General features: G+C 42.2%; 1 protein-coding gene and 1 long non-coding RNA gene across 4 annotated transcripts; one reads left to right on the top strand and one right to left on the bottom strand.

Moving 5' to 3' along the window:
• Nucleotides 1–26,333, bottom strand: LOC118103645 (semaphorin-5B). Of its 2 annotated transcripts, XM_035150787.2 has the most exons (23): nucleotides 26,204–26,333; nucleotides 21,218–21,277; nucleotides 14,274–14,462; nucleotides 11,762–11,861; nucleotides 11,473–11,518; nucleotides 11,300–11,362; nucleotides 11,073–11,171; nucleotides 10,433–10,646; nucleotides 10,063–10,348; nucleotides 9,747–9,882; nucleotides 9,125–9,332; nucleotides 8,829–9,036; nucleotides 7,780–7,897; nucleotides 7,509–7,693; nucleotides 7,080–7,223; nucleotides 6,755–6,902; nucleotides 5,460–5,685; nucleotides 4,658–4,879; nucleotides 4,400–4,570; nucleotides 3,656–3,805; nucleotides 3,467–3,502; nucleotides 2,792–3,003; nucleotides 1–2,677 (listed from the first exon to the last, which is right to left on the bottom strand). In XM_035150787.2, exons 3-23 carry the CDS (start codon nucleotides 14,416–14,418, stop codon nucleotides 2,516–2,518), a joined length of 3,279 nt encoding a protein of 1,092 aa, XP_035006678.1. In that variant the 5' UTR covers nucleotides 14,419–14,462; nucleotides 21,218–21,277; nucleotides 26,204–26,333; the 3' UTR covers nucleotides 1–2,515. The 2 variants fall into 2 exon arrangements, with proteins under 2 accessions (XP_035006678.1, XP_035006679.1); XM_035150788.2 differs by lacking the exons at nucleotides 21,218–21,277; nucleotides 26,204–26,333 and having other exon boundaries at nucleotides 14,274–14,738.
• On the top strand, nucleotides 14,094–15,052 carry LOC118103646. Of its 2 annotated transcripts, XR_004694915.2 has the most exons (3): nucleotides 14,094–14,200; nucleotides 14,282–14,467; nucleotides 14,573–15,052. It is a non-coding gene; the product is annotated as an uncharacterized LOC118103646 (long non-coding RNA). The 2 variants fall into 2 exon arrangements; XR_004694914.2 differs by having other exon boundaries at nucleotides 14,282–15,052.
• Nucleotides 26,334–27,119: the final 786 nt, after the last annotated feature.

Consider the following 27,119-nt stretch of genomic DNA (forward strand, 5'->3'; position numbering starts at 1 on the left):
TACTGGCACCAAAACTGATTTATTCAACTTTTGATATTTCTTACAGTGTACATTATAAAAAATATAGAGTAACAAAAGTTCACAGTGTCCAAAAGGCAGTTTTTAGTCATATTCAGCAGAAGTGTTTTTGTTCGAGGGGATTCACTGACAAGTTGTGAGGATATATTGTGTCCAATGAGGATTCAGCTGTTAAGACCTTTAAATACAATACACAACTTAAAAAAAACAAAACAGGTTGTCTGTACACAAACATGTCGTATATTCCTCGGTACATGCAGTTCCTTGCAGGCACCCAAACGTGAACACACACGTTGTCAGGGACGTTTGTTTCATGCTACATAAAACTGCAAACGGTGAAAAACACCTGCATTCATTTACATTTCAGAAACACAAGATACTGAATGTAATTATATACATTTCACAGCACAGGATCAACTTAAATATCAGCAATACTCTCATGGAACAGACCAGGAGCCGAGATGGTGACTGTCTGAACGTGTTGAAAAGGATTTAAAACCCATATAATGTAGATTCTCTTCTGAATTTAAAGTCAGATATTATCCTGGAGAAGTTTAGTTTGACAAGCTCAGCAAGATCCTGTCGTATTCGTGAGTGTAGAGTCAGTGTAAGTCTTAAATCTAACATTTACATATTGTAGCTTTAGTAGTTGACTTTTTGGGGCTTTTTCTGCAGCACAACTTAAGCAAATTGTTTATTTTATTGTTTATCTATTGTTTTATTCTTTATTGTATGTCTGAATAATGTCTTGCAAACTTAATTTGGTTATATTTATGGGGAAAAAATTGCCCAACAGGAACACTTATAGTTAATTAACTCCAGTTTTTTTTAGGTATGTATATTCAACATATACACGAATATCAACATGTATAAAGTGTTTCTTTTTGTTCGAGGCTCTCTCCAAAATTTGCTCTCTATTAAGTGAGAAAAACATAGTTATAGTCCATTAAAATAACTTTCACCTTGCTCTCTTTACATCAAACATCGATCTCAAAGTTCCATCACAGTTTAATATATTGTATTGTTACTTATGACAAAGTTACCTGTGTGTGGCTCGTTTAGGTTGTGTTCATGCTGTGGAATGTTCAAGTACGGCTGTGTTGTATTTGGTGATTGTTGAGAAATAACCTTAACGCATAAACATCCAGAAAACAGGGGTGAAACTGTCCCTGTGTGACGAATAAAATCCATCAAGTTGTTTCAGGACACAAATACATCTGTGGAAATAACAGAAAAGTCAGCAGGCGCCAGCGATGAAAACGTCCTCGTCAGTGTTTTCCACTGTGAACTCGGAAAAACGTGAAAATTAAAGCAAATGAGGCAGAAATCTGCAAGTCTCCGTTCATTTCTTCTCTCCGTTCACTCACAGTGAAGATGAAGTGAGGGGATATTTTTGTTTCTCAGTCTTTGCTGAAGGCAGCCGACACTTTAACGAGCGACCAAGCTGCCTGTAAAGTCCCTATACAGGATTAGTAAGTCCTCTGAACTCAGCTGACAATAACACATTAGCAGCAGATGAGTGTTGTCTCGGTCCAGAAGGAATCCAGCTACATGTAATGTGTGGAGCTTTGTTGAAGCCCTGGATCTTGGGGGGGGGTTTTATCAAGCTTTCAAACTGTCCTGAGCACAAGTGGAGCACGTCAGGGGGGGTGAAGTGAGAGTTAGGTTTCAGTTGCAGGTGGTTGTTTAAATCAAACATGGCTCCTCCTTGAGTAGATGGAAGGGGCGCTGGTTATAAACTGTTATAGTGGATCATTGGGGTAATATGTCCATGTGCTTTCTCCCAGGGAGCGAAATGCAAACATCAATATCGATCTCATGCCTGTGCCTTAAGTACGGAGCTGCAGTCAATAACGCGCCTGGCAACACATTCAAAACTGCATCCTGTTGGTTTAAATCAAACACAAACTGAAGCGTAATAGAGAAGATTCATGGTTTCAGGGAAGATACGTGTTGTTACTGCTTTGAGCGTCTGACCAGCTCATCAGGCGGTAGATTCTTCTACCAGTTACAGGTGGTTCACACAGGTTTTTGGCCTCTGAAAAAAGAAGTTAAAACACCTATCTCCGCTTAAAACCACAACTTGTTCTCTGTGTAAAGACCAAAGACTTTATATAAAGATGGACGACGCGTCTCCACTTCCACCCACTGTTCAGAAATGAAACTTAAATCTAACATTCAGAAGAAGAAAGGTGTATTTCCCAAAACGTCAAACTATTCCTTTGACTCATTAACCATTGATTTACAGTGTTGTGCTCTGAATTAGCTCGTACTGTCAGATTTCTGCTTTCACCTTCACACACTGAGAAGGAGTTTCATCTGAATTTCTAAATTTAAACGACTCCCTGCTAAAGAAATAGTACCTGTGTACAGTGACGTCTGTGGATCACACAGACTTACAGAAGTATTTAAGATCTCTGGAACCTGATGATGATGATTTTGGTGTTGACTTCCGGACTTTGAAATCCTTCAGGCTGCTGAAGAGGGTTGTTTTCTCTCAGCTGTGCATGTAGGTCCTGCAGGGGGAGTCTGGATGGAAGTCATACTTGCCCAGACTGGGAGGATAGTAGGTGGTGGCGAACATGTTGCTGGAGGCCAGCGGGGAGGGGAAGTGGTTGCACGTCTCGTCATTCACGTGGAGATTGTTCTTGTTTAGTGTCTACGGAGTAGAGACAAAGATAATTCTTGTCAGAAATGACACCTGACGATAGAAAACAATCACTTTGTCATTTGGTCTTTCTCTCTTTAATCTGAGGAAACATACGAGTGGTACCTTAAACTCCATGGGGATGTACTTCTCATTCTTTGGCGTGCTGTTGTCCTGCTTGTTGTAGGTGAGGTGGTTGGGCGTGCTGGGATGGATCACCGCTGACTCTGCTGACGGCCGGTTCAGGGAGTGGTGGTACGTGTAGGCCAGCGCTGAGAGTAACGCTGCTGCAAAGAAACTAGCTGAGCCCACAGCAAGCAGCTGGAACAAGGTGAAGGCTGGAGGCGCAGGGGAGAGAGCAAAGGATGAGATTAGAGATAATGCAAAACCATGAGGAAGAAAACCTGAGCTGAGGCAAGCGGGTGGAAAAGAATGACTTCAAACTGGAAGTTGATGTTGCTCCTGGCTGCAATGAAACTTTATCAAAAGTCCAGTCCCACACCACATTGGCCCAAGGCTGCAAACAAAACTCAATATACTACAAAGTGTGTGGTGCACGGGTGGAAAAAAAAAACTTTGTGACCTTGCAACAATAACTAGGTGTTGCTACATGTTCAGAGGCTTCAACGAAACAGAGGTGATATTGATTCACTTTGGATTCAACAGGAGAGCGAAGGTATAGCACCTGCACAGCACACGCACGCACACGCACGCACACGCACACACAGAGAGAGAAGGTGTGTGTCAGGCACTAACAAAGAATAACAAGTCTCAGAGAGCTCATGGAAAGATGCCACTCACTTCCACAGCTGTGGTCGTCCTGTCCGGGTAGAACGACTGGAGAAAGACAAATAAAACACAAATCAATGTAGTGAAGTTTAATCTTTAAAGCGCTAAAAGATCAGAAGAGACAAACAATGTCAACAGGATCCCCATTAATTTGTACTTTTAACTTGTGTGAATGGCAAAAAAATACAAACGGGCTTTTACCTGGCACCTCATGCGGCCGACACGGCCTGGACTGGGTGACGTTGCCCTGGCAGAGTCCGGCCTCAGCCACCACGTCCTCACTGCAGCGACGATTGCGATGCTGCAGACCCTCCTCGTCGCACTCCCCCCACTCTGTCCACTCGCCCCAACCTGATGACCGAAAGAGAAGACGCAGTGAAAACGAGACGTAGACAAAAGGGCACAAGAACAAATCGTTGGGTTCTAAAGTTTACAGTTGATGTCAATGTCTGTTCTTTTATTTAAAAGTCCAAATAAATGTCCACGTTTGGATCAGTTGTAAATTCGGAGGATATATTTTTTTTCTGTTTAATTTCTATCTTTTAGCCGATGCATTCTGGGATACGCTCCAACGACCCCGCTGTTTGTCTTCTCAACACAAATATTGATTCACTTGCTGTGTGGAGATTTCCCATCAGCATCCATACAAACAACATTATTCAATCTTGGCAGACAGGCTGAATCTATCGAGTGTATTTATGGTGTGACAGTTATATTAAATGACATTAAACTCTGTATAGAAGTTTTTAAAACAGTTAGAAAGTGGAAATATGACTAAAAGGGGAAAAAAAAAAAATGGCAAAAGCCTTCTCACAAATCGAATCAGTTCATCAGTCCAACTGAATGTTTGTGCCAAATTTGAATAAATTCCCTCAAGGCGTTTTGAATACATCATGATTTACATTAAAAGTCTTCTATAATGCAGCTTTACATATATTTTCATACCTTCACAAGTATGTGTGTTGCAGAGAGCCTCTTCAGTGTGCAGGCCTATACAGATGTCCCCTCCGTTAGCAGGTGGCGGGCTGCTGCACTGCCGAGTCCGCTGGTAGTGTCCACCTCCACAGCTGGACGAGCACTGGGACCAGGAGGACCAGCAAGACCAAGCTCCACTCACTGGTACATGCACATACAGTAAATTTTATTAATACTATTAACATTTTCTGCATTTTTGCAACTACGCTGCCAAAATGCTCCAGCTACCTGGGCAGGGCTGAGTGTTGCAGTCCTGATACTCCACCGGGGATCCCACACAGGAGCTCGGGTTGGTCCTGCCCTCTGCCGTCGAGCACATACGTTTGCGGGTTCGGAAGCCTCTGGAACACTGCTGTGAACAACCGGACCACGTTTCCCAGGATCCCCAGCGGGCATCTTGGGGCTGGGACAGAGTGCGGCCAGTGGTCTTCACCAAGTCTTCAACCAGAGCTGGAACACATTTTTTTTTAAACATTTTAACTCAGCAGACAAAAACCCTTATATAAAAAAATGAAGTAGTAATTCTTCAGACACAAATAGGCAGCTACAATCTAGTTGTGTTAACTCAGAATTCAAGAGGAGAAACACCTGTCGTGTCTCTGAGGAGCGGAGGAAACATCATCGATCCTCGTTGGAACAGATCAATGATGTTTCATCAATCTGCTGATGGCTGACACGGTTTCACAGATACAGTAAATTAGACTTCGGACCTGACTTGGCAGCTCCACTAAAATCAAACCTAGAAAGTTACTCCCAGGTACGTGATCCCCAAGTTATGTTGGCATCAAACATGGACTGTAAATAAAGATGGACGACACGACCTCCCATGTCCCATTGAAGCCCAAGCTGGAATATACCTCATATGTCACTGCCTTCTTTCAACCAAGACGTCATTTGAAGAAACACTAATCACTGCACCATGTGTTCCTCCATGGTAACAATCATGTTGCCATGGTACCTGACCTGGCTGTATTTGTGATTGTTTTCACTACTCTGCAGAGAGAAGGAAAAGACTTGTTCAGATACTCACAGTCAGTCTGACAGGCTCCAGACCCGTCACTGGGACAGAACCGGGTCTCCGCCTTCTTCTTGCCTAGCTGCAGCTGCTGCGGGTCGGGCAGCAGAGCCCGGCAGGTGTACCTGAACCTCTGCTCCTGCCGGGACCCGTTCTGACTGACATTCACCGGCATCCAGGGAGTCCAGGGGGTGTTGCGGCGGACCTCAGGGCAAGCCTCCAGGTTACAGACCTTAAACTCCTGGAGTGGATGAAGCAGACATTGCTGAGACATTGCTGAGCCACAGACTGTAGCTAATGCTTTATTTACTTTATATGCCGACACCATACGTCCTAATGTTTCCTATAATTCATTATGAACAGCTTGTAGAAACAGTGCTGCATTAATACATCCTGCTAAACAACAGGGATACTGCAGTTTTTACTGGAGCGAGTTTATTATGCAGCCAATTACTGTGTTGAATGGGACCATTTAACAAAGCTGCATCCTGCTGAACACATAAAATGATGCTTCACAGTCACTTCTTATGGAGTGGGTTCATCAGTGATGAGTCAGATGGGGCGACTCTTAATGGATGGTTGCAGGAATATGACAATAAAAAGCTTCCATTTTATATAAGCTGGCCTGCGTCCACAGCTCAAACCACAGGTACCCAAGGTTAACAGCATGTGCCTGATATTAAAAATGTTTCTACCCCGCAAGCAGAAGAGTGTCAGATCACTTTCTTTTCTGTTACTTGAAAGATTAATTTAATTACTTTTCAATGAAGTTTCATGTTTTTAATTTTTATATTAGTTTGCACATAAAAACTACTATGCCGATTTTCCTCGGCTCTTAGATGGGACATGAGCCAAGAGAGATCCATTACATTTTGGTGCAGGTCTGGACAAAGGGGACGGATCCACGATTGTTTTTCCACTTTCTTTTTTTCCGCTCTACTGAGTGCCACTCTGCATTAGCTTATTACTATGGGAGCACTGCAATGTGAAGGTTGAACCTTTAAGATTCTATTCCTGACATTTTCTTCCTTCTCATGCCGCCATCAGGTCAGACTGCAAACTTTGTGGCGTGCACAGGTGGTAGCTTCCAAGATTTGCAATTAGCAGCATTTTTAAGTGTGAAGCTTGTGAGGCATCATAGACCTTTTGTGGAGCAAGGAAATTCTACTCGTTTGTTTCTACTTGTACAATTTATATAAATATAAATGTAGTATCCCACAGCAGATTGTCTACTTTTGCAAATGAATTCATCAATAATCTGGATTGGTTTTACTTTCACCACAAACCCTGACTTTTCAGCACTGCAGTACCGTGGCACATCCAGGACACGTGTTTCCATTCTCACAGGTTCTGGTCCTGGAGTGGACCCCACCTCCACATTCGGCACTGCAGTGAGCCCAGGGGCTCCACGCTGTCCACGCCACTGGAAGGGGACATGGCCTTTTCTCATTGCACAGCCTGGAAACAGAAAATTAAAGCATGCTCAGGTCTTCCTGGTTTTATCTGAGCTTCAAAGTATATGTCAAATCTCATAACTCTAGCTTAGCTAAATTTGTGCCTAGACTGTGTCACTGATGTGGTGATATTTTAACACTTAATCAAGCCATGCAGTAAAGATGGCCGCTACATCCTCACCTCTCCTCTCGACCCTGGCCGACACAGATTCGACCACCATGGCGAGGCGAGGGGTTGTTGCAGGAGCGCTGCCTCACTTCGAAGCCGATGCCGCAGCTGCTGCTGCACTGGCCCCATGAAGACCAGGGAGTCCAGCCGCCATTCCTGAGGAACAGGAAACATAAATACCATATATATGTATATATATTTGTATAAAATAGCATATATTAGCAATTGAATAGCAATCAAAATATTCAACTACAAGGGCGACATAATTGTCTTAACTTTCTTCCACTTATTTATTACTCTTTAGCTAAAATTACTGTAAATAAAAACAAATTAAATGCAATAACCTTGGAACTTTAATCACTCCTTCTTTTGTAATATTAGGTTGTATTAATATATAATATTTTCAGATTTATTAGTATAATATATCATAAAGACATGTACCTGGAACAGTTTGCCACCTGAATGGTGGGACCCTTGCATTCGACGCCACCACATCGGGCCACCGGTCCGTCACATGAGCGGGACCGACATGCGCAGCTGCTGATGGAGCCCTCGCCGTCATCGTGGTTACAAGGCTGCCACGGTGCCCAGGGACCGAAAGCTCCATCCTGCGTTAAGTTCCTCACCTCCAGAAAGACATTTTTAACATATTATACCTATTCTACCTTTTATACAGTACAGAACATTACACAGGTGTGTGTGCGTGTCTTACTGGGCACTCTGTGATGTTTTGGATCCACTGGTTCATGTTGGAGCTCTCCTCGATGGTGGTGCAACGCTTCTGTTTGAGATCCCAGCCGCAGTAAGGATCCCTGGCTTCCATGCAGGAGCTAACAAGAGATCAGACATTTAGTTGAAGAAGCTGAAGGATAATCGAGAATCCCTGCTACAAATTGTTTGATTTAAAATGACACCACAAACTCGTCTGCCTACAATCAGCAGCTGTCTAATGATTCTGAGATTATCAAAGAACTTCTATTGTGTTAATACCGAGGAACTACTGTACAGTACATCATAAAATATTTTGCAAGGTTGTCAGCATATTCTAGTTGTGCGTTTACTGTCAACAAATTCACTAATAGCCTACTTGTGTAATTTCTGCTCTGGGGCAAGCCAAAATATGGAGTGACATTTCAAAAGCAGTTTCTTTACAGGGGAAAATAAAATGGGCTCTTAACATAATCATCTTTGTCAGCGTTAACTGTGAGCCGTGCAGACTCGGAGACCCACACGTGTTTGTCTCTTTAATGGTACTGACCTAATTAATGGTTTTTTTTCTCAAGTTGACTAAGTACATTTTCACACTAAAATTCATACACAAAGACTCACAGATTTGAAGTGCAACATTTACTAAATGATTTGCTGCAGATTGTGGATTTCCATATGGTTTAACTTAAAACAAATACATATTATATTATCTATTATAGACACTGAGTCACATCTATACTATACTGAACCAGTACGGCTCCTCAGGTCCTCTGATCTATCAGCTGTTCCAACGTGCACGATGCTCCAAGCCTCTGAAACAGTCTTCCTGAGGACCTGAGAGCAGCCAAACTTTGGTTGCCCATCTTCTGATTAAGTTTGGTTTATAGGCATTATTTTAGTGTATCTATGTTCTAAATTTTATTCACTTTTACTGGTCTATTAATGGATTTTTAGACCATTTTATTGACTTTTTTCCTCCTATTTAATATATATCACTAACCCGTATGAAAGGTACAAATAAAGTTTGATTGATTTCATGCTTGAGGTCTGTACCGTTCGTTTGGATAGTTGGAGCATCGCTCTAATGGGATCTTCACCAATCTGTCATCGAGTCCCACGAACAAGGACCTGTCACTCTGGAGAATTTTCAGGCTCTTGATTGGCCGGATTTGTCCGTCAGGGAGGATCCGGAGCTCCTCCAGGTAGCAGCCTTGAAGGCTTCTGTTGGTTGTGGAGAGAACCTTCAGGATGGTGCCATACTCTGACAAGATGGACAAAGAAAAAAGTTCTGTTATTTAACTTTTGATTTTAAATCAGTAGTGTAACTTCTACCAAAGTGGAATCCTCACCAGTGCCGATGTACATGACATGGTAGAGCGTGTCTCGGCCCTGCACGATGTCCACTACCAGCTTGGAGAAGCGCAGGTTGTCCTGGGTGAGCAGCGGGTTGATGGTGATCGGCTGCACCACGTCGTTCATCAGGAAGAGTCGCTGGGCGTCCTGGAGGTTGCGCTCCGTCAGGTTCCCCCCGGGGCCTCCCTCCTCCAGAGTGCCACACTGAGGAGTGAAGAAGGGAGGATCAGTGTTTGAGAAAGAGACTGTTGTGACTAAGAAGAGCATGTGTTGGGTCTCAGGGACTTTCTCTAACCATAATATCTTTTTGTAGTGAAATCTGTACATTATGTACATATCACAATGTTATTTATGTAATTTCTATCATATTTTATTGCTTATATGATATTGCAATTGAAAGTGTCCTTGCAGTTCACATTGGATAGCATTTTGAAAAGTGGCCAAGCACTTGTTGAGAAGAATTTTCTTCATACTGTCCTGTACTAACAAATTGGGTGTGCGCTCACACAGAGATGAATTATTGTCCCCTTGGAGGTAAGGCTGCAACAGTCTCACATCTATTAACACCATGTCTGTCAGACATGTCCACTGGATCCAGTCTTTCGAAATGTGAGTTACCTGAAAATTGGGTATGGGGTTTGGGGTAGAGAGCCAGGCAGTGCGGGGGTTCTCCTGGTAGCGGAAAGGTCCGTTGAACGCGAGAGTGATGGCGCTGAGATTGAAGGCACAGACGGCTGAAGCTGATATGCTGTTCCTGGAGGACGGGGGGTGTTATCATGGTCAGATCGCAGTAATTCAACACGAAAGAAAATATGGAAAGCAAAAGTGGAGGCTTGAGGAAAATGACAAACGTTGACAAGTAAGACTCTAACACTCTAAAAATCACTGACATTCCCCTTTAATGATGCCATCAATGACTATAACTATCACTCACACATTAGTGGTGAAGATGCCGTAGATCAGGTCCTGCTCTGGTAAGTAAAAGGTGCTCTGCAGCTCGTGGTAGTAAAAGGGAATTTCTCCTGAGCGCGAGCAGTTGAGTCGGGCCTTCATGAAGGTCGTCCAGGTGTCCTCCAACAGGAAACGACCGCCCATGTCGTTCTTGCAGACCCGCGCCACGCGAGAGAACACCATCTTGCCACAGTCGTTTTCCACTGCCGTTTCTCTCAGGAAGAAGTAGGCAAAGCGACCGATCTCATAAACGGACACAAAATGAGGCTCTGAATGAGAAAAGAGAAATAGATATGATGTTCACAAACAGACACATGAGGCTGTAAACAAATCTGGTTGGTGCTTTTTTTTACCGTTGAGCCACTTGGAGTTGTACTGGGCGCTGCGCAGCGGCGGCATGTTCCCCAGGCTCCTGTAGATGACTGGGTCACGTCCCGAGAAGTCGATCACTGTAGCGGCGTACAGCTCGCCCTTCTCCGTTACCATGGCGGTGGAGTTGTGGCGCGGGTCGTAGGGACATCGGGCAACACCGTTCACCGTGTCCAACACCTCACTGATGTTGTCAATCTGAGAGAAGGACAGACAGGAGGATGGAAACAGCTGAAGTCTTTACAGGAAATGTATTTTTCTGTTTTTTAGGCTGCGTTCAACCTCCCATCCAATTCAATGGATGGACATTCAATCAAAACTTTCAATTAATTTGCAAGGACATATTGATTTAATATTGACCTTCTACCATTTTCCAAATATATCACTTATATTACGCAAAAAACACTTAATCATTATCTTCCTTTGCAAAGACCTACTTCCTTTTCAGGGCTAAAATGGTCAGCCATTTAATTGATTATTTGATCATAAGAAAAATAACAGTTTTTATGGTCAAACAAAAACATTTTCTGAACTAGTTTTGTTAATTTCCCAAAAAGTATTCTAATATTTGGAGGATCCTGGTAACTTGCTTTGTGACATCTCATGATAAACTCTTGTACCAACCTGCCTGCTCATACACACGGGGGCAAAAGCGTTGGTCCCACACGTGAACAGCGTCCTCCCACTGATCAACAGAACCCGGAGGTAGTTCTGACATTCCTCCTGCAGACAAATGCATCTCTGTTTCATGAGAAAGAACTGACCCTCTATCGTTCATTAAACTTGAACAACAGAGTAAACATAAACTGAGTGTGACCCATTTCCTGTGTGTGATACAAACTGCACCCTACCTCAGATTTGCCCTTGCTCTGACATGAGCGCTTTGTATCGTCACTGGGTGCCCATTCTGTCGCCTGTGGAAGAAACAAAATATATAGTACTGTATAATCATGTAGATTTAAACATTGTACATTAAATTCGTTTTATATAATAATAAATAAGCCTTTATCTCGGCTGGTGTCACCTGTATGAGGGAGGCGTTGCTCAAACTCAGCTTGAAGATAAAGTTTCTGAAAAAGAAAATAAGAAATAAGCAGCAGAGACACACAGAGGTTGAGTTTGATAGACTGGTTATGATTCTGAATCTCGCTCTTTGAGTATTGAGCTTATTTAGTTTCTTGTAGTGTTGTCATTAATATGATCCACATGTTTAAGTTTCCCATTTCCTCCCCTGATCTCATCCTATAAACCTGATGATTTACATTTACTTTATCACATTGCACACTTGTGATGGTTATTTGCTTATTTGTTACCTTGCTCCCACAATGAGCTGGTTTCTGCTCAGGTCCAGAGCCAGCTGGGAGAAATCCTTCACTCCTGGATGGGAGAACTCCGACATCCACGGCGTCAACACTGGATGAAGAGTGAGAGGTGGAGGGGGAGTAAAGGGTTAATGGTCGCAGGACAAGTTCAATAGAAGGAGGGGTGAAAAAAGGCAAGAAATAAAAGGGAGAAAGACATTATGAAAGATGAACAATGACGGGCGGAAAAAGATTAATGAGAGGACAGACAAAAGGCAGGAGAATAAGAGGAGGAGAAAGAAGTGGGAGGAGCAGGATAATGAGCAAGAACAGGAGGAAGACAAGGAGCAAATCAGAAGAATGAAGAGGAAGCGGGAGGAGGAGAATAAGGAAGAAGGGGAAGAAATAACTTGTCCATTATTTGCGTGGGAATCCCTCTTCACCAAATGATACCTGTCTCACAGTCTTCAATTACTCCCTCAGTGTTTTTACTGATGTGTCAATTAATCAGTCAGAAAGTGACACCAGAACGAGGCCGAGTCCCAGGGTTCAACACTCCAGGTTTTAAAAATTCGGGGGCAGAATAAGAGGTTGAAGTTTAGGCAGGTGAATGATTGAATACATACATCCATTGGGGTTTCTTTTTCTGCTCGTGTAGCGGTTGAGGAAAATTAACGTGGGTCTGAGGTTTGTGTTTGGATGTAAACCACATGTCGCATTCTAGCTGCTTCAGTAAAATCTGCACCCCTGCAATGTTTCCAATTTAAACTGACATGAAGTCAATAAAATAAGATTTTACTTACAATAACTGTTGAAATAACTCAGTTTTTCTACCTTATGACTTTGTTTACTATGTTAATTGTCATTCTAGATAAAATCAAATAAATCGAATCTACCACAGCAGGATACAGCTCAGCAGAACTGAACATTAAACACTGCTTCTGCTGCCTCACCTAAATTCCTCCTATTTGAAGAGGCCTGTGGGGGGACGAATGTATCCAAAACAATAACAGCACAGTTTGCCAGACGAGCAATTTGAGCTGAATGGAAACGGACATTCAGTCAAAATAACATAAACAAGGGCCCAGTTGTTAAACAGCTGGATGTATTAATTAAATCTAAACTTGTACGTCTGATAAATGCACAGATGTACGAATAAGTGTGAGGCTTGATGCACAAGGAGAATACAGAACCTGAATTTAATCATCTCTGAATGAAAGTTGGTTGCAATACTTATTCCTTATTAATCTCAGATAATATTTTGTAAGATTTATTAAGACTGTGAGCAAACAGAGATAAAACTGACCTTTCACTCTTGTCCTCAGCTCCACTTTTAACGACGGTACCGCATGAATACAAACCATCACCTGAGCAACTGTGATTTTCAGAGGGAGCTATTAAATCCAAATTGCTTTTGTGCATTTCCCTGCGCACATTATGACCTGTGTCCATGCAGACACTCTGCTCGGCATGAAAAGTGAGTCTTTCTAACAGCGGCCGTGTCCCGAGGCTTCGCTCTTTGACCCCTGTGGTTAACTACACAGAATTAGAAACACACTCATTTGAAAGAAAAAGCCAGAGTATGAAAAACAGTCTGAGGGGAAACTGAGGATAGATGTGAACTGTTCGATCAGTCAAAGCTTCAAACCTTCCAGGAGCGAGATGTGGACATGGCACTGATGATGTGTTGTTTCATCCACTGCTTGTTTCGCTGCAATCTCTGTCCATTCTTTGGACTTCTTGCTTCTTGTTTAACATCACTAAGCTCCCGTCTCATTCAGATCTCCCTCCCTGAACCTCGTGTGTTTCACGTTGCCTCATCAGCCCTAATATGTCACCTTTGTCTTATTTCACTGCTTCCCTTAGCCTAGTTAGTTTCCAAGCTGTGTTTCCCCTGTACCAGTTCTCATTAGTTTCCTAGAGTCCAGCGTTGCAGCCTTTTTTTCCCAGTGGCCGCCTCAAATTTATTTTATTTTCTGGTGACATTACCCACCTGACCTGGAACTTCACCTTGTGTCTAAAGGTGCGTTAATACAAGAATAACATGACTTCTTCAGTCAAAACACAAAGAGCAGAGTGGAAACTGATTTTGAATCGAGATAAACCAACAAAAACTGCAGGACTTTTATATCAACGTCACGAACATTCTCATGGTTGAACCTTATTAGTCTGAGGGAAGCTCATTCTTATAGCATATCTAATGAACCTGCCTCTGTGTTCAGCTTTTAAAAGACTTCATTAGTATTTGGACTTTTTAGGACTTTGTTATTACCTGCCCCGTGTTTAATTAGTTTCACCTGTGTCTAATCAACGTGGTGGGTTTAGTCTCTGTGGTTCTGTTTAGTCCCAGTTTGCATTCTGCTGTTTCCCAGTGTTTCTTCTTCAGTTATTTACCCAGTCATGTTTTTTGACAACAATATGACAATCTCTCCCTGACTGTTCACTCTACTTGTAAGTCAAATTAAAGACTAAGTTCTTCATTTCCCTCCCTCTCTCTACAGATAACTGGTGTTGATGTACTCACTTTGGTAGGAGACAACAGGATGCTCCTTTCTGCTGCAGTCTGCGAGTTTGATGTGAGGCTGCTGGGACAGACAGACGGACGAGCAGATCAGCAGCACAAGGCCACAGGGGGAGAGGGCCCACACCCCCCACCCTGACGTCAGCATGGCTACAACCACACTCAGTCTTCAATCAGGTCCTCAGGAAACACCTGTTGTAAGAGAGGAGCACATGAGCACAGAGAATCAAACACTAATGGTGGAAATTCTTAATCCATCTTAAATCCACATTTGTTTTCCGCCCTTCCCTGTTCTCTGTCAGCCTGTCCATCCATTTCAAATTAGTTTTGCCAGTCCTGCGGCTCAACGGCCCCTCTGCCGCTGCTGGGTGTCCAGCCCCTCAGTGTCAGCAGGAGTCGGTCACGGCTGATTCACCTCAAAAGGACCGGGCCGCAAAATCTTTCTAATGCCGACTCTGAGACCGAGGGTGCCGTCTGCAGAGGCTCTTCATGACTGAGGAGAGCCATTGAGAGACGAGGCTGGGCCCAGTGCCAAACACGGGCGGTGAACTTTGAACTGCGAGCCACATGAGGAGCCTTTGTGTCAACATCAAAATCCATTTATGTACATGAAGTCTGCTCAAAGATAATTGTCTGATGGTGATGTGCACGTGGTTTTAGCAAAGGCCCATTCAAAAATTGTCTGGGGACTTAGCAGGTATCTACAATGTATTGCAGATCAACCAAACCAAGAGTTTTTTAATCATGTAAACAGACAATATTAAATTAATTACTTGCTATTAGACGTTGTCTGAGTGCATTTTGTATTTTGCTGGTTGTGATTGGCTTTTCTTCTGCTCTATCACCCACCTCCATTTCTTTCTCCTTCTCCTCTTTTATTTTCCTTTCCTACATCAGTTCATGATCTTGAAGAACCAGTGAAAGCAATCTGAGCAATGGGAATTTCATTCAGTGTTATCAAATAACTCAAACTGTCAGGAGTAAAATCTCGCTGACAAATACAAATGTTGCTCATTTCTCACCGCAGCATATTGACACACAGGCCAAAAGCACTTCTTCAGTTTTACTGTTACAGCCGTTTACACAGGAGAGCATTTATTTTTAGCATGAGATACACAAAGCAAGGGATGACACTCCTGATCCCAGCATGGTCTTTTTTCAAGGGGAAGACACTCATCGTAAGAGCACCCTTAAAAGGTTGTAGGCAAACCAAAGGTGGTTGTTTTAACTCTAACATGATGGAGAACAGACATTCAAGCTGCTTTCAGACATGCACTGAAGTCATTGTAATGGCGCCCTTAGAAAAAGTTGTAGACAAAGCTGTTTTAAATCTCTATAACTGGGGAGAAAACATGTTAGAGAACAGGGAGTGGGACTAGTGCTCATGTTTGATTATAAAGCTGTTGGAGTTTGAAAGAAAAACTGTTAAATTGCAGCTGAGGTCTGAAGAGAAATGGTCTTAGGGAAGAGAGATTGATGCAGACTTCTGGTTCTAACTTTGTCCGAATTGGAAGATAAAGTAGTTCTTAAAGGCTTAGTATTCTTCACGACAGTTCAGCAGCTCCCTCTTTCTGTCAGTTTGCTTGCGTGTGCTGTGTGCTCTGCAGAATAGAAGTGTTGAATGTCTGTTTGTGGAGGGGAGGCAGAGGTTTTTCAACCTGCTGGGTCCGACATTGCTGCTTAATGAAGCGATGGGAACAGAGGCTCCGCCGCTGGCCTCACTTTTGTTATGTGGCCGTGCTCTTCTCGCCGTGCAAAGGCCGAACAGTGAGAGGCCTAATGTTCAGGGATTTATCTCTTCAGGACAATGAGAAGCAGCGGCAGCGGATGTCAGTCAGAGTCTGCAGAGACAGTAGGGAAATGTACAGATGCAGATTCTTAACAAGTCGCCATAACTACATGGCAACATCGGTTGTTCTGTCACTAATTTGGTTAAGTTTAGTCAACTAAAACTACTAAGTTAAGATGAGAGAAAGTTTGTAGTTATGGTTAAAAGCAAATAACACTGTGTCAATAAGAGACTTCTTAATCAATAAAATACATCATGTGTTATCTGATAAGAATTCGGGAAAGGTTTTCAGTGCTTGACGAGATCAGGATCAACCGAAACACGATCTGCTGCCAGATGCAAACAGGGAGGAAAGCGGCCTTGACTGAACCGTAGGAAGTGAAAGTGGCAAACATTCAAGCCTCGCTGTGTTTTCCTGGAGCCCGGAGCGTGTCAGAGCATTCATCCATTCATTCGCTGGTGTAGCTGCCTGTGTCGGAAAAACACCATAAAGCTCGAACAACCTGTGAAGAGATTAGAAATACAGAGTCTGCGATTCATGTGACCGGTCTGTGGGAGGGAAACTCGCAGGAACACGGAGCGAACATGTGACCCCCACACGGAGATGAACACTGCCAGGATTTAAACCTCTGAGCCTGAGAGTCTAATGGCTTCACTGTATCAACACACCAACACATGACAGGTGTATACATTACAGCTCTGTTTGCCTCGTGTTTTCTCTCCATAACTTACAGCATGTGTCCGCCTGTGACTCCTCGCTCAAGCACCTTCAGCCTTCACCGCGCTCAGAGGAAACACAGACTCTGCATAACTACGATGCTAATGTTTTTACTTAAGGGTTTAACACTGTCGGAGATAAACACAGCTGCTCCAGAGTAAAATAAAACCACTGTTGCCAAAGTAAAACTAGGAGGAGATTAGGTTTTTGCCCCTGTCCGTGTGTTTGTTTGTCAGCTTGTGTACACAAATACCACCGAAAGGATTTCCAAACTTGGTGCAAGGATGGAAAATGAGCCAAGAAGTAATCCATCAAATTTTGGCATGTTTTGGGACAAAGGGGTGTATACAGGAATATTTTGAGCACTTTCTTTAACGTTGTGAGACAGGACTTTTTTTGACGTTTTTATTTATTTCCAAGTCAACAAGTCATGGATCTTGATTAAAAAATCTGGCATATTTAGGAAACTGATATTAATAAGTCTGTGAAATTTGGTGCAGCTTGATTGAAATAGGGGAAGTGGGTCTTTAACTTTGGTGTTAAGAAAAAACTCCAAAAAACAAAATCTCCTGCTTTTTTCTCTCTGCAAGCTTCCTCCAAAGACATTGCATCTTTTTCCACCAACTCACAATACACCTAATCGTCACAAACACCACTCACACACCCCACCCTTTAAAAAGCAGGGAATCTCGAGCTTTAAAAGCATGTATACAAAATCAAAGCAACACTGAACTTGTCTTGTTTCAGGAACTTTCTATTCAAGCTCTCCTGGCTTTGTCTTTAGAAAACTGAAGGAGTAGAACATTTCAGTCTTTTCAGGAACCACAGAGACGGCCCTCCCGCGGTGTGTGTCACTCGGATGCCTTCAGCCCACGGCTTATCTATGAATGAGTTGATTTGATGAAGGGGAGAGTAAGGCATGGATGAACCTCTTTAGGATGAGCGGGACGACACTGTAAAGGTGCTATTTCTTTTCAGGATGAGTAAATCCTCCTCGGTTATACCTCACAAAACATTTACTGTCCCCCTCGCGATCAGATGCAGTTCCACCAGGATTATAGAGGCGACAAAATGAGCATGCTGTGACACTGGGTGCACATCTCAGGCGAGCTTCATTCAAATCCAGACAAATCCTCTTTACCGAGGTAATATGACAAGGAAATTAATTACAAGCAATTATTTCTTCATTCAGAAGCCCTGTAATTTGTTCCTCCGTGACATGAGAAAGAAAAGGAGGGAGTCCAGTATCTGACCTTTGTAGACGTCTCTCTTGTCTAAACTCTCATTAAAAGAAACAGAGAACCCCCCTCCCAGCATCTCCCCACGACCGAAAACCTGCAAACTTTAAATTCCTCCTTAAATAAGAAAAGGCTCACAAAACAGCAGCTAGAATGAAAAGTAAATTCTCTGAGAGTTGCTCTCGCTTGACGGTAACTGATCCCTCACCTATGAAAAAGTATTAATCAGCAATGAAGTCAGTTCATGGAGATTTGTTAGTTGTAGCAAATGGACACTGAGAGGGCATCCAGAGTCTCTCCATCAAAATATTCAGAGAGGACCATTTCCGAGGCCGTATTCTCAGCTCCTTCCTACCGGGGTGAATGGCCTCTCTGTGCAACCTGCCAACTATCTGCCAATGGCCGCTCTCTTTTACAAGTGAATAGACTGAGTTTAGCCACAGTTAAAAAGACACACTAACGTGCCATGGCCGCGCCACAATGGCTGCTCGGGTAATTTGCCAAACCTAATGATGCCGGTTTGGCCCCGGCGAGAGGAGGTAGAGAGCAGGAATCCTAAAGAGGCACACAGCTGCACCGGTCCGTCTCTTCCTATCTCCCTCTCTGTCTCCCTCTGTTCTCTTATCATCGACTCCAATTTCTTTTGCTTTCTCGAATAAATGACACAAGGAGGGTGTATTAACAAATGCATACCTGCTGCATTCTCTTCAACTGCTCTGTCAGGATCACTAGCCCACGTCCTCCCTCAGTAGAGGTGAAATAAAATTACTGGTTGGCCGACCCATTCTCCACATCACGAATATCACACTAATATCAAATGAAAGATGAAGGAAAAGATGCACAAGCAAACAGCATCCACAAACAGAAAGAGACCTGCAGTCTCAAATTCTAAGAGTTAAGTTTATTTACCATATGAGATTATTAACTTGCCTTTCACACACGTTTCCATCATTTCAGTCTGATTTGTACCAGTTGTACCTATGTGTAATGTGAAAGACACGGTAGTGTGATCTTCGGCATCTGTAGGGTCTTTTTGCATCAACTTCCCTGAAGCATACAGTAACCTTCCACTAAGTTTCGTGGTAATCTGTCCAGTAGTTTTCGCATAATCTCTAATGAACAAACAAACAAAAACATAACCTTGGCAGAGGTAATTAATGCTGAAGTTGCTCTGTCTGCTGAATGTGTAAACAGGTATTGGTTTGCTAACATGAGAGCAATATTCTATGTATGTGATAGTCAAATGGTAGGGTTTCATAGCTTGTTTTGTTTAAGACGGTTGTCACAAGGTGGTTGGATGCAAAGAAAAAGTCCCAACTGAAAAGCTGCATGTAACTAGAATTTTAATCTTTGCCAAGTATGGTTATCAAGAGTTGAGGCACTATGCAGATGCCGAGATGGTTAAACTGATCCATCAGGAAATGTACTGTTTTTTCAAAGTGCAACCACCAGTTGACTGCACATAGACAATCCTCTTAAATGAATTATCATTTAAGAGGATTGAGAGCCACAAACAGTAAATATATTAATTACACCACAAACTGCCACCTCAAAAATGATTATACAGATTATTTTCTACATTTCTTCACATGCTCAGACACCTGAAGGCAAACAACGGTATTCAGGCATCAACAACCTTTAAGAAAAAAGATCCCAGACCAATTTTAAACGGAGGTTAAGATCTCCACCATAGACTGTAAATAAAGGTGGACGATGCATCACCACTTCTGTCCAGAAATGAAGCCAAAATATCCTGGATACAAACACTGCCATGTTGCACTTTGGGAGCCAGAGGCTGCACAGCAGCAATCAAGGGATGGAGCTGCGGTTTCGAGGTCCGGCTGACACACCTGCTAAACCAATCTTGAGTCAGTCCCAGCTGTCAATCATATAGCATCAAATAACAATTATATAGCATCAAATAACTAATGAAACCAAACCTTGTATTTAATGTGTACATGGAGGAGGCAGGAGGTGATCGAGACGCTTTAGCTTCACTTATGGGGAGCGGTCATGTCGTCAATTTTTATATACAGTCTACGGTCTCCACCTGTTATCATCATCATGTGATATAATAATTATAAAATAAACAAACACCATTATAAAAATGTTCAATCATCCACACCTTCAGGAGCTGCTGCAAATGGATGCAAAATATTAAAATTATCATTTTGTGCATGTGATTTAAATGGTTATTGGCACAATAAAACAAATGTATTTTTATTCTATTCTCTGTATGGGAGTAGGTTGTTTTACATTTGGAAAGCCAAGCTTTCCTTTAAGTTATTCTTAAATATACTATAACTACATGTTGTGCATGGACATATTGTACCAGGCATGGCTGTGGTAAACGTGACATACTATCATGCAAACTAAGACTGTCTCTAGTCTTTGAATCTCTTGTGTGACTAAAGGTCTTAGTATTTTAATGAGTAATTCATTACATCTAATTGATGCTGCTGTCAGAGGGAAGGATCTCAACTCTGGTTACACAAGAGAGCAGCATGTTTGTAAAGATCCCTGTGGTGCCAGGGATTATTTTCCAGTCATGACTAATAGCACATTCCATAAATATTCCCTTACAAACTAATCAACTAAAGATATGAGTTTATTAATCATGTAATCAGGTATGATGGCTGTTGCCAGTAGTAGCAGCAGTTACATGTTTCTAGATGTTGCTTCTTGTCAAAAATATTCATCCGTATCCCAAGAGTATAGTCAGTACAACCTGTGTCTCTTGCTTGACAAAGAACTGCTCATCAAACAAGACACATTCAGACATAATGTCAGAATACAGACTGATGTTATTGATTCATTGGGGGTCTTTTCCTCTGTCTGCCCTCCCCTTTCCAATTTCAGCACTCATGCCTCAGAACAAAGAAAATATCCGCCACACATTACCTGAGCCCCCCCTGAGTGTGAGCACATGTCTATCCACGCAGCTGCAGCCTCCGAAGTCGGAGACTGAGTGATATATACGCTGAGGATGGGAGTGAAATGAGGGGGGAGAGGGGAGAGGTGAAGGGTCATATTATTGATCATAAGAAATGAGCCTGCGGAGAGGAAACAGAATAACTGCCAGGCGAGTTGGACACAAAGACTGAAAAGGACGGCACAAAAGAATAAGTAATTGCACTGAAAGAACCCACCTCCCCATGGGAGACGTGCATGCACACAGAAATATACAGGAGAATAAACTTACTTGTTCACCATCACCCAACTGCTCCGAGAGACTCACACACGGGCGGCACGGATCCCGACGCTTCACATGGTGAGAGAGAAGGGAAGAAAGGACGAGGTATGAAAAACAAGGGAGGGAGAAGTTGTTTCACATCGACACACAGTGGCACGCTGACCAGAGTGTGTGCAGAGAGGTGGAAGGGGAGTAAAGCAGGAGGGGGGAGCAAAGCATTCCTGTTTGTGCAGAACAAACTGTTAACTCTCTGAATGGAGAGGGGACGTCTGCCCGCTGTGAGAGTGTGTATTGTTATGCTTGAAAGATCCAGTTTGAGATTTTGTCTCAATAAAAAAAGGTCAGATTAAGGTGGTAATCAGCTCAATCGTTTAAATCAGTGTTTTGTTCTTATATAGTGAATATTGTGGTGTTTTTGCACTGCATTTACCACAGATCACTTGTCAACAGGTCAAAACTTGAAGTTATAACTTAAAGCAGCCTCAAGATGAGTTTGATGGTTCACTGACTTGGAATAGAGAGAATGTTTCCTCTTTCATTCCCACTCCTCAGCCTGATCGTGCTCGATGTAACTTTGGTGACCAGGTACCATCTCCTGTGAGAAGTTTGTAATTGACTGATGATCGCAGCTTCAATTTAATTGTCAGAATCAGGTCCAGCAAGTTCAAGAGTGATGCTGAACTCTAGATCAGTTAAAAAGACGTAGAAGTCATTAAAAACCAGCGTTTATCTCCAATATTCAGCAGAAAACTTTGAAAATATAAAGGATTCTAAACAGATTTTGGTGTATTTCAACAGGTGGAAGCACAGGGGGTAAAATGCAACGATCTAATGACAAAACCAAAGAAAAGTAAGACTAATAAATGTAGGATTTTGTAAGACATATGTAAAAAGACAACTATGAATCTAAAGAAATTCCATCAACTTATGAAAGCGTCTTTATGTCCAAGTTACTGAGATGCTGAGGACCGTTAGACAACGTCCTCAAACTGACTAAATAAGTGGGTAAAGACGGACAAGAGCGAGACTGTTCTGGTGTAAAGTTTTAAATCATTCCGATACAAACTGAGCCTTGGTGTTGGTCGAACACAGCTGCAGTGGCATCAGCGTGCAAATGAATCAGGAGACGAGAGTCAATAGCAAACGACATTAGCTCAGGCAAACATTCGTTGGTGAAACATCCGTTTGCTTAAACAGTGAAATCCAGTCTGACCTCCCGACACACCACCAGAGACAGAAAGAGTAAACATGGGGCATTGATAACTAAATGTAAAGTAAAGTTAGTGTGATAGAGGACATTCCACCTTAATACAATGTAACATTATTGTTTTAATGGGACTGCAGCATCTTTCAAGCTGGAAAGATTTAATGTGACGTTATCAACAAATTCACACCAAAGCTGCCACCACCACTGCAGATGAAAATCTACCTGACGCGACTGACGCACAGCAAACGGCAACGAATAATCGTGTTGTTGTTTCATTGAAGAACTGCAATATTTTACAGCAAATAAAAGATGCGTTGCCACTCTTAAAATTAAATGACTTTTCTGCCTCTTTAAAAAGAGTCTTCAACAGTCTGTCTGAATTAATATGATATATGAGGATAATGATGTATTTCCAGTGTGGACAAGGGAAATTTAATTTCTGACCAGTGCTGTTTGACAGGAAAGTTAAAAAGACCAAACTCTTTATGAAAATGACCGGAAAGCACAAAATGCAAAGAGTTTTCAAATTAACCCAGTCTTGTATGGATGAACTCTGAGTCAAATCCATTGTCTGTGTCAACAAGCAGGAGGTACGACGTGTCTTCGTGCTGTTGACAGAGACACCAGTCAGATGTGGCTGTAGAAGTGCTGCCAATCTGAGAAGACGAAGGGCTGACCTCCTATTCGGGAATTAATAGCACCAATTAATCATATCCACTGAGAAACGACAGGATCGTTTAGCTTCCCCTGTGCCCAGCAGAGCATAAGAGAAAAATAACACTTTCCAGCCTCATCCACAACCATTACAGAGCGGGATATTCATCTCTCGCGGCCTCAGCCTTACCACAGCGAAGAGAACCAAACCCCCCTGAGAGGATGAATGGCTCGCTCCTGTGCAAACTTCAGGATGACCTCCTCTGGCTCTGTTTTTACAACCCTCCTGTCACTGCTGAGGCTGAAAGATTACAGGCACAGAGAGATGCAGGGGAGAAAGCGGAGGAAAAAGCCAAAGCAGGACCATTGAAAGATGGCCACCTTTGGAAACAACGAGGACAGTGGACTTCAGGGGGGGGGCTAAAAGAACGCCAGCAAGCTCGTAACTAAAACAAGTGAATATGATGACTTCTGCGTCACTGTGTATGACTCAGAAAGTGTCTCAGGATTTCTTTAGAGTCTGGCTTTTGCTTTTCAAATTTTGCCCATTGTATGCCCAAGCATCTAACTACTATCTTACTATCAGAGAACGTTCCTATCTGATAGGCTTGGAAAAAACAATAATATGATGTCACATGATTATTTCAAATGAGTTTTCCTTGTACGTCTAATCTGTTCATCCAGTAATTGTTTCAGCTTTTGTTGAATATCAGTTAATCTCCAGTGACTTCCATTAATCCATGACCAGCTGCAGAAGGAGGCGTACAGTGGTTTCCCAACATCTCTTAACCCCCAAACCAGCGCCCGAACCCCCCCTCATCCCCACCCCCCGCGTCACAGGCCCTCAATGGCTGCCTTGTCCGGCACATAGCGCTCCTCTGTGAAAACCGGCCTGTGTGTCACAAAGAAATATTGACTTTTTAATACTTCAAACATTCGGCTCGCTCCTTTTTAAAACAAGCCCCGGCTGTGTGTTGGTTTTTTAAAGCCCTGCAGTTGCCGAGGTTTACCTTTCTACAGGAGTAATAAAAGACTTGCGCTGAGGAGACTCTCTCACACACACACACACACACACACACACACACACACACACACACACACACACACACACACACACACACACACACACACACACACACACACACACACACACACACACACACACACACACACACACAACAATGTAGAGAATAGAGAAAAAGCCTTGTCCAAATACTTTTGAGGAATCATAAGCATGTAGATTAAATGATATCTTTGCCTATCTTAACGTAGGTGCAGGACTAGCCTATAAAGCCTTAGAGAAAAGGACTGGAGGGCGCTAGCCAGGCGCTATTACAGTAAAAAAAGGAATGTATATATTTTGAGTAAAACAGCTCCAGACAAGTTTTATTTATTTTCCATATCTTGTTTATTTACCTGTGTAGAAATAGATATGTAAAAGTGAGAGATTGTGGTTTCAGGTGCAGCCTTTTCCTTAACCTTTGAGCTATTTCTTGACCAACTACCAATAGGTGCCATGACCGCGACTGCCACTCACTTGTGAATTAAAGATTGCAAGTTGAAATCGGAAGACTTTGGCTTTCTGAGTTTTCCGGGAAAAACATTAAGTTCTAACAACTTCCCCTGAATAAATAAAGGCTGAGCACACACACACGGAGCGTCTTCTGTGAGTTCTAGGCTACGTGAGCAGAGAAAACATTAACGCCCAGCCGCCTGTCCATCACCCCCCATCAGCACTAAACTCGCCCTTTCTCTCCTCATCCATCTTTCTCTCCTTTTTCACTTCAGCCTGACCTCATGTGAGACTGCGGAGGTTTGTGGGTAACACATTCAGGCGTCCAACTTCATGATTTAACACCACTTCCATTTAGGGCTTATATATTAGCAGCAGTGAGTCCTCGTATGTATAGTGGACGACTGGGAGCAGCTCTGTTTCCACTCACATTTAGAATGTGGCAGAAAATAAAACTAGAATGGCACTCAACAGTCCGCTTATGAAACCATACTCATAAATATCAGTCCACTAAATATGCCTGTTTTTTTTCCATCAAGATTCGTGCATTACTCTCTGAGAAATAATAATAAAAAAATCCTAGATCCACATGAAAATTGAATGAGTTACTTTCTGAACCTATTAAAGCCAAAACAAAAGATAAGCAAGAAAACTGAACATCATTGGGCCAAAATAACTTCATACTCAAACACAACATGTTAGGCTAATGATTATTAAGCTTTGCTAGCACCTGTATTATTGTCCACTTCAGGAACACACGCTCCAGCCATGCTTTGCCATTGGGTTGCAACTCAGCACCACACAGTGGTCACATTTGATAGTTTTCCTGTATTTAGATCGACATAATTCTTTTCCAGATTCATATAAGGTCACTGTGACCTTTGACCTTTGACTGACCACTGTGTGAATAAATCATAAAATAATTTACAACAAAAAACATTGTACCGAAGTTGAAGTACAAATAAATCCATACGAAGAAACTCAAGTAAAAGTAAAATTAGCACAAGAACCTGAATATTTATATATGCACTGTTCGACTACACAGGAGTACATGCAGCAGGTGTAAATACCTTGTAAAAAAAAAGTAGTGGAGTAGAAAGTACAGATATTTTCTGACAGATGTAACGCAGTAAAAGTACAGTAATGGTACAGATAAATGAAAAGTTTATAAATGAACAGCTTTCATTTATATTTGTTAATATTCAACTGACTGCTAAGGACTAATGTCTCTGATTTAATGTGCAACTTTATTGTATTTATTCATTTATTTACTGAGAAATTCGTTAACTCTGTGAATTAAACATTAGCATCGATGACAGAAGCTACATGTCACTTTAGCGCACTGGCAACTTCATGAATTAGTGTCTTTTATTATATTTTCTTCATTTTACAGTTGATATTTCGTAAAGTGGCGCCGAATAAAAGATTGGACACGAACACATGGTCGTTTAATAGTTTTGAGTTTAAATCTGCTTCACCAGAAGCTCGGCACCGACAAAACTTTGACTTTTGAATGGAGTTCGGTGATGTTTCTTCCCATGTCGATAAAATAGGACATTAAGAGGGTTAATGTGTCATGTTTTAAGAAGAGTGGATGCAGCGGAATGAAAGTGGAGCTTACCTTTTTTCACCGTGGACTCATCTCGGGGTCCTGGCCGGGTTTAACGATGTGGTTTCGGGGACAGAGACGGAGCAGCCGCCCTCTGGTCCTCAGGTCCGGAGCTGCTGCAGCCTCCTGACCGGTGACAAGCTGCAGGTTTTAACTCCGACCACCGGGGGCGCTGTGAACCATATGGCCCCACACATGGGACCACATACAACTTTTCAACTTTGTTTTTACTTTTTAACAATTTCAAAATGTATAAACAACATCTACTATATGTAGAATTAAAGATTGAACTTATTTTCCTTCCCACCTCAAACATACTGGAGCTAAATTATTGTTTTGTCTTGTTTTCCGGTTCATTTCTTGATTCACGGTTCATTTCTTGATTCACTGTTTATCATGCCAGGGTCTGTGTGTCCACCCCATGTGTTAGAAGTGTGTAATAGCTATTTTTAAAGCCTGTATGCAAACACACAAGTGGTGTCATTTGCGTTTGATAGTGTTGGGCTGGATTCATTGAGAAAAAACAAAATCACTCCAGCAGAAATTAAACAACGCTTTGCTTCCACCTAGTGGGGAACTTTGCATTTGTAAGATGGCCCAAATTTTTCCAACGTTGTCACATCTGTCAGGATTTTATTTACTCATAGTAAACATCACATAAAGTTGCTTAAATTGAAACAAGTAAATACAACAGGATTATTTCAAACAAAACGTATTACATTCACCTAATTAAAAAAAAGAGACTCCCTAGTATATTTATACTCAATACAGTATTTGTACATCTCAGATAGATATACAAATAGATGAAAAATGATATATAGATAATTTATTGATCCTGAGGGAAATGTAGGCATCTATCTTATTATATTGCATTCTAACAACACAAGCCCATGTTTCATGTGTGGAAGGGGTTTAAAACATGCAGAAT

This window comes from Hippoglossus stenolepis, chromosome 24 (assembly GCF_022539355.2).
Source record: "Hippoglossus stenolepis isolate QCI-W04-F060 chromosome 24, HSTE1.2, whole genome shotgun sequence".
In the NCBI taxonomy this organism is placed as follows: domain Eukaryota; kingdom Metazoa; phylum Chordata; class Actinopteri; order Pleuronectiformes; family Pleuronectidae; genus Hippoglossus; species Hippoglossus stenolepis.